Genomic DNA, 18,063 nt, shown 5'->3' with positions numbered 1-18,063 from the left:
CTGCTGAGCCATCTCACTGACTTCACGTTGAAGATGTATTTTCGTCTACATGTATGTGTGTTCTCCCATGACTATATGCAATGGGGTATAGGAGCTCCTAGAGTCCTGAAGGCTTTGGATCTCCTGGAGTGGAATTACAGATGTTCTAAGCCACCCAATATGGGTACTAGGAATTAAACTCAGATCTTCTGGAAGAGCAGCCAGTGTTTACGGAGCTAAATCTATAGCCTCTGAATGTTTAGTTTTAAAGGAAACTGCCAAATTGTTTATCTACTTGGCTGTACTTGCATTCCCACCAGCCCTGAAAACATGGTTCCACTGCTCCACATCTTTGCTGGCATTTGGTAATGTCGGTATTTAATAATAATTTCAATAATTGTATTGTAGACATTCTTTGTTTTTTTGCGACTTATTAATGATGCATGGAATGCAGCATCTTAGGCTTGCCATCTCGTCATGTTTTTTGTTGAGGTGTCTGCTGAAATTGCTCATATTTACTTATATTACTTTATGTGTGTGAGTGTTTTGTTGTCTTGGCTGTATGCAAACCATGTGAGTGCCTAACGCCACAGAAGTGAGGTGAGTATGTAGGATCCCTTGTTTTAAGCCACCAAATGGCACTGGAAACAGAACCCAAGTCCTCTGTGTATACAACTCATCTCTCACCACCTCTCCAGCTTCCTTAAAGTGTGTATGTGCAGCGACAATTCTAGAATTTTGGGTTCTTTAAAAAATACCACATTAATATTATAAGACTATGTTTTCATTTTAATCCCAGGTGTGGGGCTGTAAGACTGCTTTGGACTGTCCACAGTAGCTGACTCTGATTTGCCTCCTGCTCTAGCAGATGTATGGTTTTACTAGATACAGACTGTTTCTGAGGTTGTGTGATATTTGGAATTCTGGGAACTTTTCAGAAGGTATATAAGTGCTAGAGCCCTGAGAGGTGGGGTTGGTAGTTGGTGGTTGTTCAGGGGGGGTGTTTGCAGTTTGTTAGTAGTCATGCTTTAAGAAGAAACAAGAAGTAATCAGATTCAAGGATTCCCTGCCACCACCCCCTTCTCTCTCCCCTATCTAGTGATAGGGAGTGAAATCAGGTGCTGGGAGGTGGGAAAAAAGAAGAAACCACAAAGTAGCAAAGGCAAGCAACAAGTGGTGCCTCAATGTGGGGCTCAAAAGTTAAAGATAAAAATGGGAAATTTGATTTCAAATGACAAGGAGGAAAAGGCAGGGGACAAAGGAAAGGATTGTTTTTTCAAGAGGCCAACAAAACATTTGTGGCTGCTCCTGCTGGGATACTCCCCACTTTGCTCCCAGAGGCGATTTTCTATTTTTCTTTTTTATATATTTTGTTTCCAAAAAAAAGTCTGAAACCATCTAAACAGCTAGAAAAATTGCTAGTGGAAATGGAGGGGCCAGAGAGAGGGGATACATGGCTGAAATGGGAAAACAAAAGGGGTCACTCTACTCTCTCTTTTCTGAAAGGGATGTAGAGTTGGTGGTCCAGCTGGAGAAATGCAGGTGGAAATGGAAGCTCTTGGGAATGGAGGAGCACTGGAAAAAAGAGAACAATAGGCTTAGTCCAGGGAGTGCTCAAGAGAGCAGGAGTTTCCCACAGGAGGAAAGAGGGAAAGAAACTGTGCCAGAGGGCAGCTGGGTCAGAGAAAAGCTAAAGAAGTGGGAGGACAATCCGATGAAGAGGTCCATTTTGAAAGAAAGGGCTAATCTTGAACCAACCTCGCCAGAGTGGGCGGAGGGATGACCGGGGTTATGACATCACCACCATCAGCTTTCCCAGGAGTACACAGCACATGCCACTAATGTTGTACAACAAGATTATAATGAGGCAGGATGGCAACCTAGAGAGACGATAGATCTAAGGTACTTACTTTATGTGAAACAAATTCTAAATAACTGGGCTACTCAAAATAGGATTATTTCCAAGATCAGAAGGGATTGGTGATAGCTGTACTAGAGACCAGCCCACAGTTGCAAAGGTTAATATGGCGGAGTGAAAAGCCACGGACCCTGAATAGTGAAATAGAAGGAAGGGAATGAATGTAGCAGAAGATTGAGTGCTAGGAGAAGGGCAACGCTCTGATATCTAAGAATGGATTCAATTTGATGATGCTAATATAGAACAATGTTGCTTAGTGACTTTAAGAGCTTGGGACAAGGCTGAAGAACCCAGGGAAAGGTCCACCTCATTTACAAAGATTATATAAGGCTCTGGAGAAGTCTACACTGATTTTTTTTAAACAATTTTTTTTCAGCTGTGAACAAAACCATTTCTGACACTGACACAAGACAGGTGTTGATGGAAACCTTGGAATTTGAAAACTCAAATGCAGAACATAAGAAAAGTTATTAAGACCATTAGCGGCATGAGTGGTGCCTATGGATGCATGGGTAAGGAGTACGACTGATGTCAGTTCTAATGTGCACCATGCTAATAGCACAGGCAAGCTATAGCTAGAGGTTTCCAATATCAAAATGCTTGGGGCTTCAATTGCAGGAAATATGGTCATTTACAAAGAGACTTGTGACCAAGCTGATAAATGTCTCAGATCTCAAAATGCTCAGTGCTTTAACTGTGGGACAATTGGTCATTTGCAAAATTGTGAACAAGGCATCTCCAAGGGCAATGGTTTTTCTAAATATAAACCAGAAAAAAGGCCTAGGCTTCCAGGGGTTTGCAGGCAATGTGACAAGGCTTACCAAGGGAACAATGAGTATAGGTCCAAAAGAGATGTTCAAGGTAATTTCTTACTGTCAGGAAATAGCCTTGGGGGCCTAACTCCAGGCCCTGCAGCAAAAAGTATGAGCTCTTTTAGGCAAGGAATGACATGTAGACTGCAAAACCTTCACTCAAAATTGGAGATTTCTAATGCATGCTACTGCAGGAAGCATGGCTCTGGACTAACTCTATCTAACATCTAACTCTGTCTCCCCAAATTCAGTGTTATAAAGTAGTTACTGGAGTTTATAATCACTTATTTTCAGGGACTGTGAGGAAACCCTGCTGCTAAGGTCACAGTCTGCCACTACTGGAAAGCCCTGAGCTTGGTGAAATGAGGACTCTCTTTGTCAGCGGGGATCCCTCTTCTCTGCCTGATTTGGGGAGCCCAAATTCCCACATCCTCTACCTGAGGAATGCCATGCCCTTAGGGAAATTACAGGTCCAGTTTCTAGTAGAACCTGTTCAGCAAGCACCTGGGATTCCTGAAATGCCTCCCCAATGTAAATGAGGCATCTCAGTACCTTAGTCCTTCAGCCAGTGACATTTGCCCATCCTGGAAATCCCCACCCCTTTACCCTGAATAAAGTTGACTTGCCTCCCTGCAGCAGATCCTGGAAGGTTATTTCAGTTCATGCTCATCTGTCACTGAATCCCCAGTTCACCACCTCTGTTCCCTTGTTCCTGAGGACTGCTGGCCAACAACCCCAGGGATGATAAAGAGCTGCAAGGAACAGTAGGGATGACCTTAGGAAGGCGGGGGTGGGGAGTGGGGAGGGGAACGCCTTCCTAAGAATTCGTTGTGCATCCAGGAATTATAGATGGGGATTTCAAAGGAGAAATTAAAATTATGGCCTATGTAAAATGATAAATTGCTCAGCTGCTACTGCTTCCCTACATCAAAGGCAAAGCCATGCCAGTAAAAAGAACAGGAGGGCTTGGAAGCACTAGAAAATGTGTTCTGGCAAACAGTTGTTAATGATTGGAAGCCAACATTAAAATGGCAAGCAAATCATACTGAAATAGAAGGTTTGGTAGATACAGAGGCTGATGTAACCATCATTTCACAAAGGTCTTGGAATTCAGAATGGCCACTTCAAAAGGTTTATACCCAAGTTTCTAGGAATTGGAACGTCATCTCAGATAAAATAAAGTGTGCAATGGGTTAAATGTGTTGGACTGAAGGTCGAAAAGGAAAGTTAAGGTCTACGAGGCTGATATAGCCATAAATTTTGTGGAATGGATCTTTTTACAATGATGGAGTACTGAGGTTCACAGTCCTAAAATTCAGAGACAGCCCATAATGAAATAAGGGTGAAATGGTATATGATCTTGGGGAAGGTATTGGTATATGACATAAAAAAATAAACGCAGGCTGTGCCATTTATCCAAATGCAGGACATAATGGGGATTGAATTTCCAAATTTATAAGGGGGGGCACTGTGAAAATATCAACAGCCCTACCCTTAAAATGGTTGACTGACAAGCCTGTGTGGCTAGAGCAATGGACCTTAACTAAGAAAAAATTACAGGCACCAGAACTGCTGGTATGAGGGCAGCGGAAGGCTCAACATATAGCAGAGCTTACCAGCCCATGGAATTCCTCTGTAGTTATAAAAAAAAAAATCAGGAAAATGGAGGCTGTTAACTGACTTAAGCATTGTGAAAGAAAGCTGGGCGGTGGTGGCGCATGCCTTTAATCCCAGCACTTGGGAGGCAGAGGTAGGCAGATCGCTGTGAGTTTGGGGCCAGCCTGGTCTACAAAGCGAGTCCAGGACAGCCAAGGCTACATAGTGAAACCCTGTCTCAAAAAACAAAAAACAAAAACAAAAAACCCAAAAAGGGTGTTGAAAGGAGAAATTCAACCAATGAGTCTATTATCATACTGTTAACCTGGAACCTTTACCTTCATTATTACTGAAGGCATGACCCATGATTGTAATTGGCTTAAAAGATTGCTTTTTTATTATCCCCTTTCATGAGCAGGATAGGGAAATGTCTGCTTTTATAGTACCTACTTATAATAATAGTCAACCTGTAAAAAGATATTAGTAGAATGTTCTTCCACAGGGAATGTTAAAAAGTCTAACTTAACGTCAATATTTTGTACAACAACCACTAGGCAATTTCCTCAATCCATTATTTTCCATTACATGGATGATATTTTGTTGGCCGATTCTTTTTTTTTTACATTTAAAAAACATATTTTATGTATAATTTATTCACACATTACAACCTGATGGTTATCCCCTCACTCTTATCTTCCTGTCGCTACCCTCCCTCCCTCTTCTGCCATATTCCCCTCCCCTAGACCTCTGATGGGGAGGGGGGGGAACTCCTACCACACTGTCTGGCCACATGTCTGCTGATTCTGATGCATATACTTTAGAGAAAATGTTTAAGGGAGCAGAGAATTCTGCCATGCTGAGGGCTACAGATTGCTCCTGAAAAACTACAGAGAGAAGAGTCTATTATCTATCTGGGTTATAAAATAAGACAACAAAAAAAATCAACGGCAAAATGTACAGATGGTACTAGATCAGTAGCAAACTCTTCATGATTTTCAAAAATTAATGGGAGATATTAATTAGCCATGGCCTGCCATTGGATTAACTCAAGAGTTAAGTAATTGGTTTCAAATATTACAAGGAGGTTCAGAATCAAACAGTTCAAGATGGTTAACAGCTGAAGCAGAGAGAATACCTCTGATAGAACAGAGACTACAAGATGTGGATTGTATAGATCCAAAACTTGATTATATTTGGTTATTTTGGTGTCAACTCATTCTCCTACTGGGATCATTATACAAAGGGAGATGGTATTATGAAATGGATTTCTTGGCACACAAAATAAAAAATTGATGACTTACATAGAAAAAGTTTCTGATTTAATCATAAAAGGTAAAGTAAGACTATGTCACTTGTCAGTAACAAACCCAGAAGAAATCATAGTACTTTATACTAATGCTGAAATTATGGCACTATGAGTAATTAATGAAGATTGGCAAAGAGCTTGTAGCAACTATTTGGGAGAAGTTAACAGTAAATATCCTAAAAGCAAGTGTCTATAGGTTGTAAAAAGAACTATTTGGATTCTCCTACATATTGTAAAGGAATGCCAATTCCTGAAGTACCTACATTCTATACTGATGCAAATAAGTTGGGTATGGCAGCCTACAAGTCAGACAAAACGAAGTATTTCAAAGCCCATATACTTCAGTTTAAAAAAATCAGAGCTCTATGCAATTCTTAAGGCATTATTAGATTTTTCTGAATCTCATAATATGGTTACTGACTCTCAATATGTAGAAAGAGTTGTTTTGCCTATAGAAGCTGCTCAGTTTATTCCTGATAATTCAGAATTAACTTTGTTATTTATGCAATTGCAACAGGCAATCAGAAAATAGAAATTACCCATATTCAGATTCATACAGGCTTACCAGGTCCATTGGCACAAGGAAATGAAAAATTGACCAAATATTAATAGGAAATGTGTTAGAAGCCTCAGAATGTTATGAAAAAACACAATGTTAACAGTAAAAGTTTAAAGAAAAAAAAATTTCTATCAGGGTGCAAGAAGCTATGAAAATTGTAAGAAGATGTCCTACTTGTTCTTTGTATAACTAAACTCCATTGCCTGCTGGAAGTAACCCTAGAGGTAACAAAATAAATGAAATCTGGCAGATGGATGTGTTTCATTTTGCAGAATTTGGAAAGCTATAGTTTATATACTATACTGCTGATACATATTCAAAGTTTCATTGGGTAATTAACTTTGAGTTCTGAGCAGCCTAATTCTGTAATTACACATTTACTGGAAGTAATGTCTATTATGATGATACTGGTACAAACTAAGACTGACAATGTCCTGCATATATCTCCAGGAAGATGAAGCAATTCTTTACATATTATAATATAAAGCACATTATGGATATGCCACACAATCCTATACAACCAGCAGCTGTAGAAAGATCTAATAGCACCTTGAAGGAAATGCTTATGAAATAAAATGGAAAATAAAGGCCCCAAGGTTATAGACTAAATAGTGCTCTGTTAACTTTAAAATTTCTGATCGTTAATGAGAAAGGAACAACAGCATCCGAGAGACGCTGGTTTACAGATTAAAAACAAAACAAAACAAAACCAAAAAAACAATGTGGAATTAAATTGGACTATATACTGCAAGGATGTGTTAACATCAGAATGGAAACCCATAAAACTTTGTATTGGGAGTGGTGACTGCCTCTGACATGAGCTCTGGTTCCCCATATCTGATCACTTCCCTTTGGTGGGGAGGCCCAGCTGGAATACAGAGGAAGAGGAAGCAGGCTATCCAGATGAGACCTGATAGGCTATGAGGCCTAGGGGAGGGGAACAGGGCAGAAGAGGGAGGGAGTTTGGGAACAGGAAGATACAAGTGGGATAACAATTGGGATGTAATCTGAATAAATTATAATAAAATTTAAACTTATGAAGATTAGAATTGAGCAGTAGAAGCCTCCAGAAAACCTTGCCCACCGACCTGAAAAGCATTCAGTTCATTAAAAGTGTCTCTGTTTATAATTTCCTGCTACATCCAGCACAGTTAATGGCTTAAAACAGAAGGGGGGGGGGATGTAGTGAGAATTGTAGAATTTTGGTTTCATTAAAAACCACATAAATGTTATGAGTATGTTTTCTTTTTAATGCAGTTGTGAAGATATAGGGCTGCTTTGGACTGTCCACAGCAGTCGACTGTGATTTGCTTCCTGCTCAGCCAGAAGTGTGGTCTTGCTAGCTGCAGATAGTTTCTGTGATTATGTGATGTTTGAAATTCTGGGACTTTTCAGGGGGTTTGTAACTGCTAGGACTCTGAGAGGAAGAGCTGGTGGTTGTTGGTTGTTCAGGGGCATTGACTGCAGATTGTTAGTAGTTGTGCTCGAAGAGGAAAAAATTAGATTCAAGGATTTCTATCTTTCTTTCTCAATTCTATCTTTTTGCTCCTATCTAGTGGTAGGGGGTGAAACTGGTGGGTTAAAGGGTGAGAAAAAGCAGAACCCACAAAGTAGCAAAGACCCACTACCACTACAAGCAAAGAAGAAACACAAAGAAGGAATTAGATTCAAATATCTCTTTTCCTTCTATCCTTCTTCCTCTTCTACATAGTAGTAGGCTGTAAAACTGAGGGGATAAAGGGTGAGACAAATAAGAGCCCACAAAGTATCAAAGGCAAGCTACATGTATGAATGTGCCTGCAGGAGACTATGTGCAAGTGTGTGCAGGTGCCTGTGTGCAGGGAGCAGAGGAAATCATGAGTGAACGTGTAAGGAGCAAATGAATGCCTCAGACCATGGGAATTGCCAAAGCCTTCCTCTGGTCCAAGTGTGAGTATTTGCAAGTTGTTGACCACTGTGTGCAAAGATAAAGCAACTGAAGTTTTTCCTTTCTATGTTACAGCCCAAGACTGCTCCCCTACAGACACCTCCTACTGAGACTAGCTCACCCCTCTTCCGTGTGCTATATGCTATAGCCACACTGAGCTTCTGGGTTGTTATACAGTTGGTGCCACTCCATTAGGGAGAGTATGGCCCACCTGGTCCTAGCTTTTCTGTACCTCTTTCTGTGTGTCTGTTCTTTCTTCATTCCTTCATCCCTTGAGTCAGGTTTCCAGGGCCAAGCTGATGCAGTACTTGTGAAGTCCAGAAGAGGGTATTGGATGCTCTAGGTTTTTTTTTTTCTTTCTGCTTTTGGTTTTTTAAAATAAGACAAGGTAAAATGCCCGTGTAGTTGTTAAAATTCTTTCCTTTTTTGTATAGGGATTTTTACACTTAATTTGCTAAATTTTATAGAAGTATTTTATTTTTAGGTGAAAATGTAAATGCTATTGTTCTTAATTTTAAACTCCATTCGTTTGTTGCTGGCTGACTTTACAGCATTTTGTAACTTTGCTATACATGCTTTTTAGGTCCCAGAATGTCCTGGCCAACTCTTTTTGATTATTTCTTATACAACCATGTCTCCCCAAACAAAGTCCATTTTAGATGTTACTCCCAGTTTGCATATCTCCTATTTTCTTTCCTGCATTCATGCACTGGCTATGACCCCCCACTACAGTGTTGGGAAGCAGTGCTGAGTGGGGCATTGGACAGGGTAGCTACACAAGAATAGCTGTTAAAAATATGAAACCAAAATGCCCACAAGACAAAACTATAATACTTTTTATAAAAAAGAATGAGAAAAAAAATCAGAGGACACGAGGGTAGGACAAAGCTAGGTTGAAGTTAAGGGTGAAGTCAGGGGTGGTGGAGGCTAATCAGAGAGGAGTTATGGGAAGGAGTGGCAGAGGAATACGATCAAAAGACAGTGAGTTATTCAAAGAATCGACAAATATATTTAAAAATGAGTAGAGAAGATCTTTTAAAGGATGACCCAAGGGCCTAGAAGTGCAAAAGTAAGGATCTGGCCATTTGAAAACTGAAACAAAAAAGTGAAAAAAATTTTTTTGTAGGGCTGGAGGGATGGCTTACAGGTTAAGGGCACTAACTGCTCCTCCAGAGGTCCTGAGTTCAATTCCCAGCAACCACATGGTGGCTCACAACCATCTATAATGTGATCTGATGCCCTCTTCTGGTCTGCAGGTGTACATGCAGGCAGAACATTGTACACATGATAATAAATAAATAAATAAACAAATACTTTTTTGTAGCCATCTTGTGGTTTCACCAGTACATGCATGTGTCCAAACTTGTCTCACCTCTGCTAGTACCTTCCCCAAGCTTACTGTTTTTTTAATTTTTTATTTTATTTTTTAAGCTTACTGTTTTAAATCCAGTCCCAGTCATTCCACTATTTTAACCTGCGAAGCCTTTACTTTTACTTTCTATAAGATACAGTCTCATTTTTTTTTTTAGAAAACAAAACACAGTATCATTATTATCTAAAACATCTATTATTATTTTTCCAAATATCTAGTTTTCCGACAAATTTATCAAAAGCAAACCAGAGTTCTTTTCTTGTGATACCAGCATCTAAAGGGTCCATGTTGGATTTGATGGAGACATCGCTGCAGTTTCATTTAGGCTACAGTCTTTTTTTTTTTTTTCCCCTGCCTTGCAATCTGTCATAGGTATTCTATTTTGACTTGCTGATCAGTCTCGTGCGTGCTACTTAGTAGGACATGGCGCCCTCTCTATTTCCAGGGAACTGGAGTTACAGACAGCAGTTGGTTCAGATTCAGGTCTGGTGTTTCTGAGTAGCAAGGTTCAGATGTGTGCTCTGTACTTCTGTGCCCATCCAAAGGCAGATTGGTAATGTTCTCTCATTTTAAGCTTAGGAAGAACCGGTGAGGCACCTAATTTGGCAGCATTTACTAAAACTAGAAGACATTTGTTATTTGTTCCACTTGTGTAAAAACTGAGGGGTCTGCAGAGATGGTTCAGGGTTTGGGCTAGTGCTTGCTGTTGCGCTGGCAGTGGATGTCAGGCCTGATCCCTGCAGCTCACCACTGCCTCCAACTTCAGCTCTACGGGATTCAGTGCCCTCTTCTGGTCCCTACGGGCATTGCACTCATGTACATTCACAGGCACAGACACATATCATAAAAAAATAAATAAAATCTTCTTAAAAAGCAAAAGAAAGGGGTTGAAGAGAAGGCTCAGAGGTTAAGAGCATTGTCTATTTTTCCAGAGGTTCTGAGTTCAATTCCCAGCAACCACATGGTGGCTCACAACCATCTATAATGTGATCTGATGCCCTCTTCTGGCATGCAGGTGTACATGCAGGCAGAGCACTCATGTAAAATAAATAAATCTTAAAAAGAAAAAGACAAATTAGTGGGGTTAGGTGTTTCAGGCCTATTAACTATTAGGTTCCAAATCAGCTTTTTATTTATTTCTGATCATGTATTTATTTATTTATTTTTTAAGATTTATTTATTATTTATTGTATATGAACATTTTATCTGCAGAAGAGGGCATCAGATCATTCTATAGATGGTTGTGAGCCACCATGTGGTTGCTGGGAATTGAACTCAGGACCTCCAGAAGAGCAGGCGGTGCTCTAAACCACTGAGCCATCTTTCCAGCCCATGTATTTATTTTTAGGCAGAATATTTTTGTTAATTCTTTGAGAATTCCATGCAAAATATTTTGATCATATTCACACTCGACACCTCTCATACCTAACTCCTACCTCTGTAGTCAGCCAACTTTCATGTTCTTTATTTTGTAACACACCTAGTCCAGTTTATGCGGCTCATATACTCCTGGGTGCGTGACCGTCTGCTGGATCAGTCTACCCAACAGGAGCCACAGCGTTAAGGAAAAACACACTCTTCCTCCTAGAGAAGCTACAACTGTTCGTGGCTTCTCAGTTACGGCTGGGGGATCACAGCAGTTAGTGGTGGTAATAATCTAGGTCCATTATTTTTTTGATAACTGTAAAAATAGTATCCCCACTTCATCATAATTAGCTGGAAGACATCCATAAAGAAAAATGTAGCATAGCTAATTTAGCTGGACATGTTGGCTCGCGTGTATAGTCTCAGCACTTAGGAGGTTGAAGCAAGAACAGTGCCTGCCACAAGTCTGAGGACAGCCTGGGCTACGGACTAAGACCCTGTCCCAAACTAAACAAAGCAAACAAACTCCTCCTCACCAAAACCACAAGAAAAATATATAGAACTTTTAACCATCGACTATTGGCTTCCTTTGAAGTAGAGCTCACATGGGAAGTCAAAGTGAGTGTTTGAGCCTTTCCTTCCATTTAAGCTTTCAGAGCTTAATGGGACACAGCACAGGTCTACTGTCTTCCAAGGCTGGACAGTGAGAGTTTCCCACTTTGATATCACCTAGGAATCATGGAATTCAACATATTTATATTGATGCATGAATTATTCCATAATTGGCCGGTGGCAGTTGGCTCTTCGGGTTGGCCTCTGTCCTTCGGCTGTGCCTGCTGCTTTTGATAGCCTCATTGTTTCAGGCTTGACAACATGCTCTGGGCTATATGTTTTATGTTCTATACCTGGAATCAGGCCTGAGTGCATTCAGAGGAGGACATTTAGAGACCGTAATCTCATCACTTATGCCCTTCCCTCTGCTGACTTGGTCACTCTTCCTCAGTTCTTTAAGTGGCTAGGTACAGACTTAAAGTTCCTTTTCTTTGGAGACTTGGGAGAAGATGTCACTGAATTTCTTTGATTTTTCTCTTTATAACTAAGAATATTTATAGCTGAGAATCTTGACTCTTAACCAAATTAACATATCTATATAAACCAGTTTCAGAATAGCAATACCAGTATTATTAGCAACAATGTGACTCTTGGAAACAAATGTCTTAAAATGTATTTTTCAGGTCGTTTTCACTAGGCTGTAATCCCACTAGAAATGGACACTCAAATGACTGTTTCATTATCATTTGACACATAAAATTGTACCATTGTAACAATGTCACGTGCGCAGTTTGGTGGCATTCATGCATCTCATTGTTATGTAATGGACATCACCATCCATCTGCAGATCTCTCTTTTTTATGAACTGGACATACAAACTGAACACATACATCACTATCGACCGCTCACTCCCCCTTTTTCCATCCTTTGCAGATACCTCACTTTCCATCTCAAGCAACTTGATTGTTCTTAGCACCTCATGTAAATGAAATTACACAGTATTTGCCCTTTAGTGACATCTTATTTCACCCAATAAGGATTAAAATTTTAATTTAATAGTATTTTATAATCATATAAAACATTTACGTGGTTTAAAAGTCAAGTTTTCTTTCTTTTTTTTTAAAAGATAATATATATTTTTTAAAGATTTATTTATTTTATTTATTGTATATGAATGCTTTATCTGCAGAAGAGGGTATCAGATTACATTAGATGGTTGTGAGCCACCATGTAGGTGCTGGGAATTGAACTCAGGACCTCTGGAAGAGCAGGTGGCGCTCTTAACCACTGGGCCATCTCTCCAGCCCTAAAAGTCAAGTTTTCAACACAGGTTTTATACAGACATGCCTACGTTCTCATCTGACAGCTCAGCCCTTCCTTGTTTTTACCAATCCCATACAGGGAGCCATTTAAGCATTTTTGGTTTATCTTTTTACTTTTAAACTAAAACAAACAAATACGCACATTTGTATTTACTCCCTCGTTGCGAAATGGCTGGATGTAAGAGTGTGAGTGACCCAGCAGCATGCCACACCTGTTTTCTGCTGTCCTGTGGACATCTCCAGAGTGGACCTTGGCACTTCACACACATGGTTCCCATCCCTCCCTCCCCCTCTTAGGACCAACTCTTGGTAGCATCGGTGAGCTTAGGATACAAGTTGAGGTACATACCATGTTCTGTGCCAGTATTTGTTGAAAATCTGTAGCAAGTGCATTTGAAGGAAAAAAATGTTCTTGTGACATCAAAGGAATTCTTGTACAAATATCACTAACCTGGGGAAATTAATGGAAATATAAAACCTCTATGGTTAATTCCAAGTGAGCAACAGAGTAAATGTTCTTTTGAAGCAAAACATGGCATAAGCTTGGAACACTGCTGGCCTTTTGGTGGCAGGGCATCCTTTCTGCTTTAAGACATGGTAATTATGAACACTATATGTGACACTGGCCTATCCAGGGCTCTAGCACAAACCAGAGCGTCACACAGCATGACTGCTGGCATTCTCCTCTTCCATTGGTACACCCAAGGACACAGAGTGAGAACAGGGGAAGCAGACTCCCGTGGCATTTTCTAAATTGAGCTCTTGTTTTCTCCTCTCCTGCCCTTGTCTTCAAAAATATTCAGAAATTACAGAACAATGCTGAGTGCCTTGCCTTTCTATCATATGTTAGTAATAAGTTACTCCAACACCTCAAAAAGAATGCCAACAATTGTCTGTACTTGGTGTTAAATCTCTCAGAAGTATTAGTAAAACGACCTGGTTAGCAGTTTTGTGTCACCTGGTTTTCAGAAGGGAGGTAAAGTTGGGCAGAAAGGAAAAAATAGGTTATGTTAAATAAAATGACTGAAATGCTTTACTCTCTGAACTCTAGCAATTGCCAATGAGGAAAGGATAACAAGATTTAGGCTGTACCATATGACTGTATAGATAGTAACAGTGGGAGCTGTGTCAGTGTTATATGTGCTCTGAACAGATAAAATATGTGCTTGACATATACAGGGGGAGGAGGTCTCCCTCAGTCACAGACATAGGGGAAGGAAGAAGGGGGGAAATGGGAGGGAGGGAAGAATGGGAGGAAACAGGGGAAGGGCTAGCAATCGAGATGTAATATGAATAAATTAATAAAAAATGTAAAAAAAAACCATGTGAGAGCTGTACCCTCACAATCATGACAAAAAAAAATATGTGCTTGACTCACAAATGTGATGGGACAATAACTATCAGTAACTGTAGTAGAACTAATGGAGACAATGTTCTTATTAAAACATTTATCTTAGTTATATATTTCTAAATTTATAAATTTGAAGATCAGGAACATTTACTTTTCAGAATAAGAAACAGGAATTGGAGAGATGGCTCAGCAGTCAAGAGCACTTGCTGCTTTGTGGAGGATCCAGCGTCAGTTCCTAGCACCTACATGGAGGCTCACAACCATCTGGAGTTACAGGTCTAGGTGATCTGGCGCCCTGTTCTGAACTCCACTGGGACTGCACACGTGTGGTGCACTTGCATACATGCAGGCAAAAGATTGACACACATAAAATAAAAAATGAATAAAAATAAAAATAAGAAGCTACCATAGATATTTCCAGGACAATGGCTTAGCTCTAGTAGTCTTTAGACGGCCTTTTCTGAAACCTCCTGTTGGCTGAGAGCAGATTTGGAGCAACAGGTGATATCTACTGCAATCTCTCAATACTGTAAAAGGTTCACTCCACCAGTTTATACTTGCTGGCAACTCTGTTCCCTAGAGATACTACATCTTCATTTAAAAACAATATTTCTTGTGGAAAATGTGCTGGGGGATCTAGGAGTGGCTGAAGGGCGTGGGACGTGAATATGATTGTAATACATTGCATAAACATATAAAATTCTCAAAGAATAAAAAATATAAAAATAATATTTATTTTCATTAGCTCTTTAATTGATTTATATACTATAGCAGAAGTGTCACTAGAATATTGTTTTAAATTTTTTTTGTCACTGACCTCTCTATGCATATAGTTACTTGTAAAGTGTATGTGCTACTGTAGTTTAGTTTCCTTCCTTCTTTTCTTTTTCTTTTCTTTTTTCTTTGTTTGTTTGTTTGTTTGTGTTTTTTTTTTTTGAGACAGGGTTTCTCTGGGTAGTCCTGTCTGTCTTGGACTCACTTTGTTGACCAGGTTGGCCTCAAACTCACAGAGATCCACCTGCCTCTGCCTCCCCAGTGCTGGGATTACAGGTGTGCGCCCCCGCCACACAGCTGTAGTTTAATCTCTTAAGTTTAAAAAGAAAAAGAATATAAGGAGAGGTTCTAATAGAATTCAGTGGAGGGTCTTTGTAGACCCCACATTAGAGTTAGGGACAGTATGGAACCAGGAGACAGACAAAGCATGGGGTTAAGGAGTCTCTGAGGTCAGTGAGGGCTCCCCCAAAGGGTGGGAGGGGAGTGAGGGACACCCTTACTAATGGACTGTAGGGCAGAGACCTTGTAACTTCAGCAGCTTAAAATGTCAGCACAGCAGTATCAACAGTTACTTACTTTTTTAAGAAATGCAGATGGTGCCATAGTATCCAAGCCAGTGTCTGTAGCACACAAATAAGTGATTCCATCAATAAAGAGAGTATGGTAGACATAGCTTTGAAAAGAATGCATCTATTTATAATATTGAAGAAATTAAGGACCTCCACACTGAATTACTTGTTTTCCATTTACAAGCAGTTTCTGTGGTATAACACTACATACATAATTTATATGTAACTACTGTTTTTGAGTCATATTTCAACTCTGTAGCCCAGGCTGACTTTCCACTTACTGTCTAGCTTAGGTTAGCCTCAGACTTTTGACAGCACTGCTTCCTGAGTGCTTGGGTTACAGCACATACCATCACACCTGGAAATACAGGTAATTTGTTTGGTTTTCAAGTCAGGGCCTTGCTTTGTGGCTCAGGCTAGCATCGAACTCACAGCAGTCCTCCTGCCTTGGCCTCCCAGGCACTGTGGTTGCAGATGTGCAGCACCACACAGTAGCTAGGGGAGCTTTCACGTGTTTCAAAAACTAGACTATGTTAAGTCAAAAATGTGTAGGGTTTAAATATATATGTAAAGTTGCATCAATGTAAAGAAATTACATTAAAAGGGAAATGTGAATATATGATTATATCTTTTACAATGATTGAAATTTTTTTTTTTTTTAAACCAAAGTGAAAGAACAAGTCTGAGTTGATAATCTGACCAAGTAGGAATAACATGTCCATTGACTTTTACTCTCCATACCTTTTTGGGTAGACATAGTTAATTTTGCACTTTTTGGCTTTCCAGTGCGATAGATTGGAACTTTAACCTGTGAACTCTTAATGCCAAGTAGTCAAGAGGACAGGACAAGCTGAGGAGAGGAGAAAGACACTTGTCACAGTGAGACTGAGACGTTAAAAACCAGCTGACAAGAGTAGAATGTGCAGCCCAGGGCGGCCCTAACTCTCCACACCCCTGCCCTCCTCTTCCCGTGCTGCGCTTTCAGCGGAAGCTACCATATCTCCTTATGTTTGATGATCTTGGAAGAATGTGCTGAAAAAGAATGCTGCGTCTACCAATCTACTTCAGAGCGTGCTTTTAAGTCCCCTGATACCTGATGTGAAAAGGAGAGATGTTTTAAATTTATGCTAAGAACATTATTAATAACACCTGGAGGCTATTTTTAACGTTTAAAAATGCACACACGCGGTATCTAGGGTATATGTGAACTGACAAAGGTACGTTAAAGTCTCCCACCCCCTCATGCTACAGTGAGAGAACTCTGAATGCCTGTATTTGTTACATAATGTATTTTTAGAAAAGCATCCCTTATAGGAAACAAATAAAAAAGACAAAGGAAAATTATAGATCCCAACCTTGTTCAAAGTGCTTGTCTACCTTCAGGGAGAAAGACAGTATGGACAAATAGGAATGAAAATTAGTGCCTGGAAGGAAACGTGTTTTGTGTACTTCACTGTGGAAGCACATGCTGTTTTGCATACATGCGGAAGTTGCTCAGTGAAGGCTTTTTTAAGACGCCATCATCTGCGGGGCGTGGTGGTGCACGCCTTTAATCCCAGCACTCAGGAGGCAGAGGCAGGCGGATCGCTGTGAGTTCGAGGCCAGCCTGGTCTACAAAGTGAGTCTAGGACAGCCAAGGATACACAGAGAAACCCTGTCTCGAAAAACCAAAAAAAAAAAAAAAAAACCCCGCCCCCCCAAAAAAACCATGCCATCATCAGAAATAGAACAAATGAGGAATACAACGGTACAGAGTAGCAGAGGACGATGATGGTGGTTGCCTGCTCTCAGGAAGGGAGAAGCACACAGTTTGCAGCTAGACCGGATGTGGCTACAGAAGAAGCCAAAGATGCGGAAGGTTGTCGGCACTAGGAGCCGAGTATGCTTGGCTGCAACCATCTCACACACCCTGTAACCAGAAACCAATACCCCCAAACACCAACAGTCTTGCAGGGAATTCAGCCTCAATCCAGCTCCTTAGAGCTTGGTGATCCATGCTTGAGCAGTCGGCAAACTTAGACTATAGGGAACTTTCTCTAACAATAATCTGCAAGATGGAGAAAGCACAGGTGTGAGGAAGCCTAAGAGAAATGAAACAGGAGACAGGCAGCGCTGGTCTGTCACTGAAGATGCTTTTTCAGGTACAGGGGCAATGAAGAAACTGACTCTGAGAGAAGCAGAAATGGCGGCTGATGCTCAGGAGGGGAGTAAGTGGTGCCAGGATCCAGTTACGTGGTGGGAGATTTCAGGTGTCTGGCACGGGACTGCTTTTTAGGTTACTACTGGGAGAAGTTCCTTACAATATTTCAAAAGCTATATGCTTTCATTTTTTATTTCCTTTGACATAGATGTTGTTAAGTTTCCCACATTGGTCTGTAACTCCCAAGTAGCTGGGGGGCCACATGCACCACCTGGCCTGGATTTGTAATTATTTTATTTTTTGAAAGGTTAAAATAAAATCATTTGAAAAAACAAGTAAGACTGGCCAAGTATAGTGGCCCACACCAGTCATCCTAGCATTGAGGCAAGATGATTGCCATGAGTTCGAGGCTAGTCTGGGCTACCCTGTCTCAAACAACAATAACAGCAAGCATGGTATTGATTCACCCTATGTTACTTTAGTGGTGTTTCAATACTGGTTTAGAATATATGTAATATCCC

At 40.4% G+C, this 18,063-nt stretch overlaps 1 protein-coding gene across 1 annotated transcript in view; it reads right to left on the bottom strand.

Annotated features, from left to right (window-relative positions):
* LOC311585413 (uncharacterized protein) overlaps window positions 1-18,063 on the bottom strand; it is a 37,203-nt gene that overhangs the window by 13,290 nt on the left and 5,850 nt on the right. The window contains exons 3-4 of the mRNA XM_084760575.1: window positions 15,410-15,506; window positions 13,058-13,159 (exon numbers count right to left, since the gene is read on the bottom strand). Of these exons, the coding sequence (XP_084616701.1) occupies window positions 13,058-13,159; window positions 15,410-15,506 (199 nt within the window). The remainder of the gene's footprint in view (window positions 1-13,057; window positions 13,160-15,409; window positions 15,507-18,063) is intronic.

The sequence above is a fragment of the Acomys minous genome, assembly GCF_964271855.1.
Source record: "Acomys minous genome assembly, chromosome: 15".
In the NCBI taxonomy this organism is placed as follows: Eukaryota; Metazoa; Chordata; class Mammalia; order Rodentia; family Muridae; genus Acomys; species Acomys minous.
This window is presented reverse-complemented; position numbering and strand designations above follow the sequence as displayed.